Consider the following 9,095-nt stretch of genomic DNA (forward strand, 5'->3'; position numbering starts at 1 on the left):
GCAAGCGACAGTGGGACGGAAAAACTCTTTTACCAGGAAGTAACCTCCGGCAGAACCAGGCTCAGGGAGGGGCGGGGCCATCTGCTGCGACCGGTTGGGTTTGAAGGGAAGGACGCGGGACAAAAGACACGCTGTGGGAGAGAGCCAGAGATGAATAATAACTAATGCAGAGTGGTGTAGAAACACTAGCGTGACTTTATGGGGGGAGCACAAACTCCCTCCAATGAGGGGATGTTCAGAAATCATGTGATCAGCTCATCAATGTGGCCAAAATTGCTTCGGAGTCCGCAGCCACTCAGGGCCTGAACACGTTCGGTTTCAGTTTTCCCGCCGACATGTCTGTGCAAACACCACTGCTGCACATGTGGCGTGCACACTTTGCTCCTCCCCCTCTGCTTGGTTTTGTTGGTCTTTTCCTTCCTAAATAACCTGGTCATGAGAGGTGTGTTGGTTTAAGATTTTCATTCATTCTTTTCAGCATGTAAAGTGCAGTGTTGCCCCACTGGGACAGATCCACTCTGAGGGTTCTAATGTGCAGCTGTGATGTTAGAAATCAACAGCAGCACTGAGGTTACTCTGCATGAAAATGATTTTCCAAACAATGCATTTTATCTTTTTTTTTCGTCATCTCTGTTTGGAGTAGGCAACGTTCATCTGTGTTGTTCGGGCCAGAATAGTTTGGTTGGTGAGCAGAGAGGGCGTCTCTGAGGGCTGCAGGTTTAGTCCAACCAGCTAATGCTTAGAAAGCCCGGCTGTGCTTTCAAAATGTCAGGAACTCTCCATCCGTCCATCTTCTTCAGCTTCAGCAGCCCAAGCAGAGAAGCCCAGACCCCCCTCACCCAGGGGGCGCCTCCTGGGTGAGGCTCCTTTCGAACTTCTCACCCTATCTCTAAGGGAGAGGCCAGCCACCCTTTGGAGGAAGTTAATTTCCGCCGCTTGTATCCACGATCTCGTTCTTTCGGTCACTACCCACAGCTCGTGGCCATAGGTGAGGGCAGGGATGTAGATCGTCTGTTGATCTCTGGCTCCCTCCTCCCATCACTCGCGAACAAGACCCCGAGATACTTAAACTCCTCCACTTGGGACAGGGTCTCGTCCCTGACCCGGAGTGGGCACTCCACCCTTTTCCGGCTGAGAACCATGGCCTCAGATTTGGAGGTGCTGATCCTCATTCCCGCTGCTTCACACTCGCCTGCGAACCGTTCCAGTGCGAGCTGGAGGCCCTCACCCGATGAAGCCAACAGAACCACATCATCCGCGAAAATCAGAGATGAGATTCTGAGGCCACCAAAGCGAAAGCCCTCTGCCACTTGGCTGCGCCTAGAAATCCTGTCCATAAAAATTATGAACAGAACCGGAGACAAAGGGCAGCCCTGGCGGAGCCCATCACCCACCAGGAACGAGTCCGACTTATTGCCGGCAATGCGAACCAAGCTCTTGCAACGGTTATATAGGGATCGAATGGCCCGTAGCAATGGGCCAGACACCCCATACTCCCGCAACACCTTCCACAGGACACCCCGAGGGACACGGTCGAATGCCTTCTCCGAGTCCACAAAACACATGTAGACTGGTTGGGCAAACTCCCATGCACCCTCAAGTATCCTGGAGAGGATAAAGAGCTGGTCCAGTGTTCCGCGACCAGGACGAAAACCGCTTTGTTCCTCCTGTATCCGAGGTTCGACTAACGGACGAACTCTCCTTTCCAGCACCCTGGCATAGACTTTCCCAGGGAGGCTGAGGAGTGTGATCCCCCTGTAGTTGGAACACACCCTCCGGTCCCCCTTCTTAAAGATGGGGACCACCACCCCGGTCTGCCAGGCCACAGGTACTGCCCCTGATCTCCACGCAACATTGCAGAGGCGTGTCAACCAGGACAGCCCTGTCAAGAAATGTTCGTTATGTTCGGTTAACCTTCAGTGGAAATCAACCATCACAGGTGGTCATGAAGATGGATTGTGATTCAGTGAATCCACGATCACCTCAGACCGCGGCACACGGCCCTGTATTTGCTCAGTAATAGTTCACAGCCTCGTTCAGGCTTCTGATGTGTGCAGAGTTCTGCTGCGACTCTTCATCAATCCAGTGTTACACCACGTTTACTTGAGACTAGCATATTACCACAAAATCTACCTTTCACCAGCCCTTGTTTACATAAAGTACACTCTGTTTTTGAGCGGAAATAAAATGAGACAATAAAATATTTAAATGTTTAGATTATTTTGACTATCTGACTGCAGAGTGCTGTATGTTGAACTTTAGTGAGAATTTTTTTTGTTTTGTTTGTTTTCAAGCGTTTATAAATTTTAAATGGCAGCACATAATCACACCCGTGGTCCTCAGGGGTCAAAAATGTCCCCATCTGGTTTGATTGTTAATTAATATGAAGTGGATTTTTCCCCACTTTTAATTAAAACTTAATTCAAACATTTTGACACAATTTCTTTTTTCCATTTCAAATTTAAGTCTGATAAAACCTCATAAAAATGAATTTTTTCTTTGTTTTCGGGTAAAAAATAAATTAAATCATCAGTTATCGTGAGGATCGTTTCTCAACCAGAGTCGGCTGCTTTAACAGATGATCACGGACGGGTTTATGTCAACGTTAATTTAGAAAGCTGTTTTTAAACTACTTCAAGTTTTTTACTGGCAGCACATAATCACACCTGTTGTCCTCAGGGGTCCAAAATGACCCCGTCTCGTTTGAGTGTTTATATTTATCATTACCTGACAGTTTTCTATATTTTGGCATGGTAGGAACACCAGGGCATGAGTCTGAGTGAAGGCAAACTTTCATGAGGACAAAGGCGTGTCCATATTTGACCCAAGTGCAGGAGGAAGCTCAGGTTTATTCCTCTGCACTGGTCCCATCATGGACAGCATTCTTTCTGCAGTTGCAGGCCAAGGGGCATATACAGTAAACAAGCTGTTACAGGTGATTGTTTTCTTTTGGAAACCTGCAATGTTAGGGACAACTCGTGTCCTGACTGCAGGACAGACGGTTTGCCATCGCACACGAGCATGTTCCATGTACAGCTGGACCTGCATCACATGCTGCCCATGTTTTTGTCTCAAAGTTCCCTGGTTTACTTGGATGTTCTGTTGGAGGGGACAGAGTCCTCTGAAGGGGACTTGGTGCTCATACAGTCACATCAGTACCAGGATCTTACATCACAGCAGGAGGAACACCCACTTGTTCCATACACCTCACAGGAGCACGTTTGTGTCATGAACAACGATCATCTATTGTGTCTTTATCAAGAAATTATGTCCTTTTTGTGCTTCTATGATTAATCTTGTGTCAGCATGAAAACTTCTCTACCAGACTCAGGATGTCATAAACTGGCCGTAGCGACTCTACTGGATGCACGGCAGTAAGAATCAACACACCCACATATGCCTACAGCTGCATTCGGTCCATTTTTCTTCCTCTCTTGTTGTCCCTCCTTGTTCATCATTGAGTTGGCTGTAGAGCAGGTCATCTGCTAATTGGATGGTTGTTGGTTCAATCTCTGTGTGCTCTAGTCTGGAGTTCTTACCAAGGTGTCCTTGGGCAAGTTACTGAACCCCAACTTGGTCTCTGATGCATCCATTGGCATGTGAACGTTAAAAAGCAGAATACAAGCAGAATACACTGTGTATAATGCTTTCAGTACTCGAGTAGAAAAGCCACTGAAGGAGTATGGGACCTGGCACATGTGCTTGGACTGTGGTAGATCATCTTTCTCTGAGGCACATGAGAGAGTCAGGCATCGTCTGTCACTGGGAAGGTTAGAAGACCAGATCAGTGTTTCCTCACGTTACTGCAAATATTCCTCTGTCTCAGCTGATTCCTCTTTCCTGCTTGATTCTTTGTCTTCATCATAATTGAAATGGATGATGTGTAGTCCTCTGACACATCTTCTATTTCAGTTTCACATTCTGAAAATTCAAGAAACTTCAAGAAGCCCAGTCACTTTCTCTCCAAGCTCCTCAGACTACCATGTCCTGGATGCCTGAGAACCTACTTGAACATAGTTCAGATTCTTCATCACTTTTCTTCACTTCATAGCCTTCTTCCACTTCTGCAGGTGGCTGATGTGCTTTTTCAGAGAAAGGGTAGCATGTGCTCTAAATATTGACAATATTTTCTATATCTTCTAACCCTGGATCTTCCTGAACATTGATTCTCCCTCCTCATTATACTAGGACAGCGGTCCCCAACCCCCGGGCCTCGGACCGGTACCGGGCTGTGAGAGTTGAGGCTCAGGTGTGAAATGTCTGGTTTTCAGGGTTTTTATCAGTTTCCAGCGTGATTTTGTTATCGTTTTTATCGTTTACGCGGTTTTCCTGGGTCTTTTCACGTGTGTTATGAATAAATCTTTTTTTCGGTACCGGTACTGGTTTTATTTTGTTGTATTTATCCGCGACACCTTAGAGGCCGGGCCGTGAAAATATTGTCGGCCATAAACCGGCCTGTAGCGCAAAAGAGGTTGGAGAGCGCTGACCTAGAGGACAATATGTGCTTTGTCCTACTGCTCATTGCTTTGCACAACATGGTAAAAAAATTAGCTCACAAGCCTCCAGAGCAGTGGAGGCCTGTGAGCTGCTTTCTGTGTACGTAGGGTCGACCTTACAATACGAAGCACCTTGATGCGACTGTTGTGATTCGGCGCTGTGTAAATACCGTTGAATGTGGAGCGCCTGCCTCCTCTTTGTGCTGCCTGTTGTGGTGGTTATGACCGTTGCTTGACCCCACACATCAGTGATCTGAGATGTTTGACAGCAGTGTGTGAAAATGTGGCCCTTTGCAACACTTTGTGGACGTTTTTGTCCCCGAGGACAACAGACGTTATAAAGTCCAATAAAACCCCATAAATACATCAAATTACTTCAAACTTATTCCAATCATGCACAGCATAGTACTGAACAACTTGTTTTCAGACCATTTGATTAATAAAAACACATTTTTGATAGCAGAAGATTTCTTTAGAGGACAAAAATGTCCCAAGGACAACACAAGGGTAACAGCAGGTATTTGGTTTGCTCTTCTTATAGGAAAACAGGTGATGCAGGTGATGCAGGTTGAGCGCTGCAGAGCAGCTGTTGACTGTGGTGCAGCAGTTTGCAGACAGACACGGACACGTGAACCTTTAAACCCACAGTTTTTTATTTGGATTCTAAAAACTCGATATCGACATGATTGACAACATAACCCGGCTCAGAAGGTCGTTTCTAATTTAATAAAAAACAACAAATAAATAAAAGTGATTATGTCATATTGTTGGGGCGATGCAGCCGTTGAGAGATGAGTAAACGAGAGTGAAAAAGGTGAGCCGGGGCGAGCGTTCTGTTCCTCACCCAAACCATCAGGTTGTTTGACCTTTGACCGTGAGGAGCCTGCAGACGTTTATAGGTTTCATCATGCTCGCACCGCTAATACCAGCAAATCCTACTGAAATGAACTGAGCATCAGAATATTAAGCAAGAAGACGGCAACCAAACAGACTGGATACGAAAAAAAAAAAAAAAGGATTTTATTAGAATAATTTATTCACAGGATCAGCGTCAATCAGTATGAATATTTCTACGTGTTTGTTATCGTCAATCTCACAACGATGCACCAGGAACACCTGACCTCTGACCTTTGTTAGTCCACATCGTCCCGTCGCTGTGGGCGAGCAGCGCGGTGAAGAGGCTTCCCCTTCCACTCTACTGTTAATGGTTCATGTTTAAGGACAACTGTGTTTACACAAAGAAAAAAGACACTAAGGGTGTACATTTGCAAGAAGCATTAGTCACATTAATACAGAAACAAATGGCACGTTGAATTCCTAATTTCAAAATAAAGTGGTGCTTGAGGAACTTTACTGAGGAGACAAGTTAAATAAATTACTAGCATAAACATTACATACAAATCTGGAGTAGTATGTACAAAAGAGTTATCAGCACAAAAGCCTGTGTTCAAAGACAGCAGGAGGACATATTTTACAGAGCAGGGTTCGGGTGCTCGTGGAGGACAGACACAGATGTTTGAAACCTCCGCCCGCGCTCCCAGGGCCACGCCGCTCGTGCTGCATCGTTCACGTCTAAACACAACAGCGTGGAAACTCGCGAGCAGCGCTCACACACGCCTGTGTGACCTTCACCACCCCGCCGTCGTCGGAGGAAACGACAGTATTTCACTTACAGCTCTTACGGTCTCGTGTCTGCTGACGTTTTAAATTTGGAACTTCTGCCAACAACAACATGGAGAAAAAGTTGTGGTCTTTTAACAATGTTCAGTTGAATCGGTCCTGGCGTACGCCACACGAGTCATTTCAAAGCCTGCACCTGCAGGCGGCGATGTCACCGCGTCTGCATTTACCTGCTTCGCTCAGTCGTAGCGGAGGAAGCTCGATACGTAAACTAGGATGGGAATCAGAGAACAAAGCGACTCATGGCGAAACGAGACCATTTGAGCGGTTAAAGAAATACGGAGTTTTCCTCTCCCACACTCGGTGTGCCTCTACACACCGGGGTCTCCTCCCCGTTTCATACAGCAGTGCCTGTCCTTCAGAGTGTGAATGTTAGCGCACAGCGTAGTGAGGGTCCTCTGTAAACACTGTCGGCGACGAGTCCACCGACACTCTCAACACCTGCTGGGCTCTTTGATCTCTGCGAGCGGTTCATGGCGTTCGCAGTGTGTCGTTGCCACACGTGGAGGAGCGCTGACCTCCTCCTGGAACAAATTTGAGATTTTTAAAAAGCAAAAACAAAAAAAACTGAAAGGAAATCCTTCATGAACCGCTGACGAGCCCCCTCGTTGCAGCCGCTTCCTCTTGAACTTCCTTTGAACGCGCCGTGAGCGCTGCGTCGGGCAGTGGAAGGCAAAGAGGAAGAACGTCTGCCGACCGACGAGCCGTCGGACCCTCGAAGTCTGAACGAGGCTGGGCCGACTGCAGCTCCTCCGTCATTCCTCCCCCGAGTGTGCGGCCGGGCAGTGAGGTTAGTAGGAGGGGAGGAGGGCGGTTTACAGGGCTGGAAGGATCTTCATGCTGCAGCTACGACAGCGACTTTGTGGTTTTTTCTTTTCATAACAAAAACATGGAAACGTGACGCAAAGTCATTAGTTCAACACAGAACAGAGCACGGTGGTCACAGGCTCCTCCCTTCGCCGCTCGCCTCTACGCGTCTGACAGGCAGCTCTGAACACTGTCCATCCACAGCTGTGCGTTCAGGCTGTCCTGGGCACAGAAGTTGTACACTCGTTTGGTCGTCTTGAGCTGAAAGAAGCAGAGAGACGAATCAGGATCGTTAAACATAGACTGATAACAGCGGGGTCTCGTTCGTGCACGGACTCAGAAAGGCTGCAGGAGCAGGGGGAGGGGCTCTCTGCAGTCGGCGCTCAGCTCGCTGCTATAACCTACAGTTTCATGTAATGCTGAAACTAAGGCCAAGAAGAGAATCGTCTCTGACTCTTTAGCCTTGAAAGCCTCCTGGGAGGAGTGTGTGTCTGTTTAAACTACTGTGCGTGCACCAGCGCTTAGGGAGGGTGTGGTCTCTGCCTCCCCATGAACGCTACGGGGGAGCTTCAGCCAATCCAGGCTCACTTCCTGTCAGAAACGATCCTGGAGCAACGCGGCGAGGGAGCTCACTCACATCAAAGAAGGCTTTCTCGTCAATGTTTTTTGGCGCTCCCATGGTGGGCGTTCCCGCGGTGACAGACTCCACCTCAGCCAGATCGATCACTCCTTTGCACTCCTTGTCCTGCCTGCTCTCGTAGTATCTGAGCTGCAGAGGGAGGGAGAGAGGCGCCATTAAACCAGCAACGGTCTCCTGGAGACAAAGCCTCCTCTGCTCCGTCTTACCTGGTGTTTGGTCTTATCCAGCACAAACCACCGCGGTTTCCATGGTTTCAACAACGCCCCTCTCTTGAAGAGAATGCCTTCAAAACTCCTGGAGGCCAAAACACAAGTAGAGACATGCTTGAGCTGTTCTCTGCCACCACTACGCTGCACAGTTTATCTACAGGCCTGTGACACGGCAGCAGAGCTGGGAGGAGTCGCTGTTCAGTACGACGCCCCGCTGGCAGGTACAGACCTGTTCTCGCTCTCGCTGCTCTGGAACTGGCTGTAGAGGGTGCTGGTGCTCGGCCGACCGGGGACGGGCGTAGACGTGGCGCTGGCTTCGCAGTCCAGAGCCAGGTTGATGGAGGATCCTACACCGCTCTCCTGCAGGTAAACGCCCTGAGAACGCCGCTGATGGCTCAGGTTGGATGACATCAGCAGGGAGCTGGAGAAGGAAGGCTGCAGAGGCAGAAAACATCAGTGCACACACACTGAGCTACCTGTGTGTGTGTGTGTGTGTGTGTGTCTGTGTGCGCGTGTGTGTGTGTGTGTGTGTCTGTGTGCGCGTGTCTGTGTGCGTGTGTCTGTGTGTGCGTCTGTGTGCGTGTGTCTGTGTGCGTGTGTGTGTGTGTGTGTGTGTGTGTCTGTGTGTGCGTGTGTCTGTGCGTGTGTCTGTGTGTGCGTCTGTGTGCGTGTGTCTGTGTGCGTGTGTCTGTGTGTGCGTGCGTCTGTGTGCGTGTCTGTGTGTGTGTGCATGTCTGTGTGTGCGCGTCTGTGCGTCTGTGTGCGTGCGCGTCTGTGTGCGTGCGCGTCTGTGTGTGCGTGTGCGTCTGTGTGTGTGTGTGCGTGCGTCTGTGTGTGTGTGTGTGTCTGTGCGTGTCTGTGTCTGTGCGTGTGTGTGTCTGTGCGTGTCTGTGTCTGTGCGTGTGTCTGTGTGTGTGTCTGTGTGTGTCTGTGTCTGTGTGTCTGTCTGTGTAGGATGAAAGCCTGGCTCAACCACATACAGCAGGGTTAAAGCTGCAGTGAGTGTTAGCACCCTGCAGGTTTGTGAGAGCAGTGAGTGTTAGCACCCTGCAGGGTCCACACCGGCTCTTGTGCTTGTTGGCCCACCTTGCTCTCCAGCTTGGTCTCCGTCCTCTGCGTGGTCTTGATTTTATCCCACGTGTCCTTCCACTTGTCTGTCGCCTGGCCGAGCTCGGCCTCCAGGCTCTGCAGGTCCTGCAGCAGCTTGGTGATGGCGTCGGGCACCACCTTGGTCAGGTTGTCGTAACACGGCCACACAATGTG

The 9,095-nt window shown here is 49.2% G+C and overlaps 1 protein-coding gene across 5 annotated transcripts in view; it reads right to left on the reverse strand.

Annotated features, from left to right (window-relative positions):
* Positions 1 to 5,131: 5,131 nt before the first annotated feature.
* sbf1 (SET binding factor 1) overlaps positions 5,132 to 9,095 on the reverse strand; it is a 54,960-nt gene continuing 50,996 nt past the window's right edge. For all 5 annotated transcript variants that reach the window (XM_082511288.1, XM_082511291.1, XM_082511289.1 and 2 more), the window contains 5 exons: positions 8,919 to 9,095; positions 8,062 to 8,267; positions 7,830 to 7,917; positions 7,621 to 7,752; positions 5,132 to 7,244 (listed from right to left, as the gene is read on the reverse strand). The exon at positions 8,919 to 9,095 is cut by the window's right edge and continues 168 nt beyond it. In XM_082511288.1, coding sequence (XP_082367414.1) covers positions 7,146 to 7,244; positions 7,621 to 7,752; positions 7,830 to 7,917; positions 8,062 to 8,267; positions 8,919 to 9,095 — 702 coding nt within the window. In that variant the 3' untranslated portion in view covers positions 5,132 to 7,145. The remainder of the gene's footprint in view (positions 7,245 to 7,620; positions 7,753 to 7,829; positions 7,918 to 8,061; positions 8,268 to 8,918) is intronic.

Source organism: Aulonocara stuartgranti (assembly GCF_965226115.1).
Source record: "Aulonocara stuartgranti genome assembly, chromosome: 17".
In the NCBI taxonomy this organism is placed as follows: domain Eukaryota; kingdom Metazoa; phylum Chordata; class Actinopteri; order Cichliformes; family Cichlidae; genus Aulonocara; species Aulonocara stuartgranti.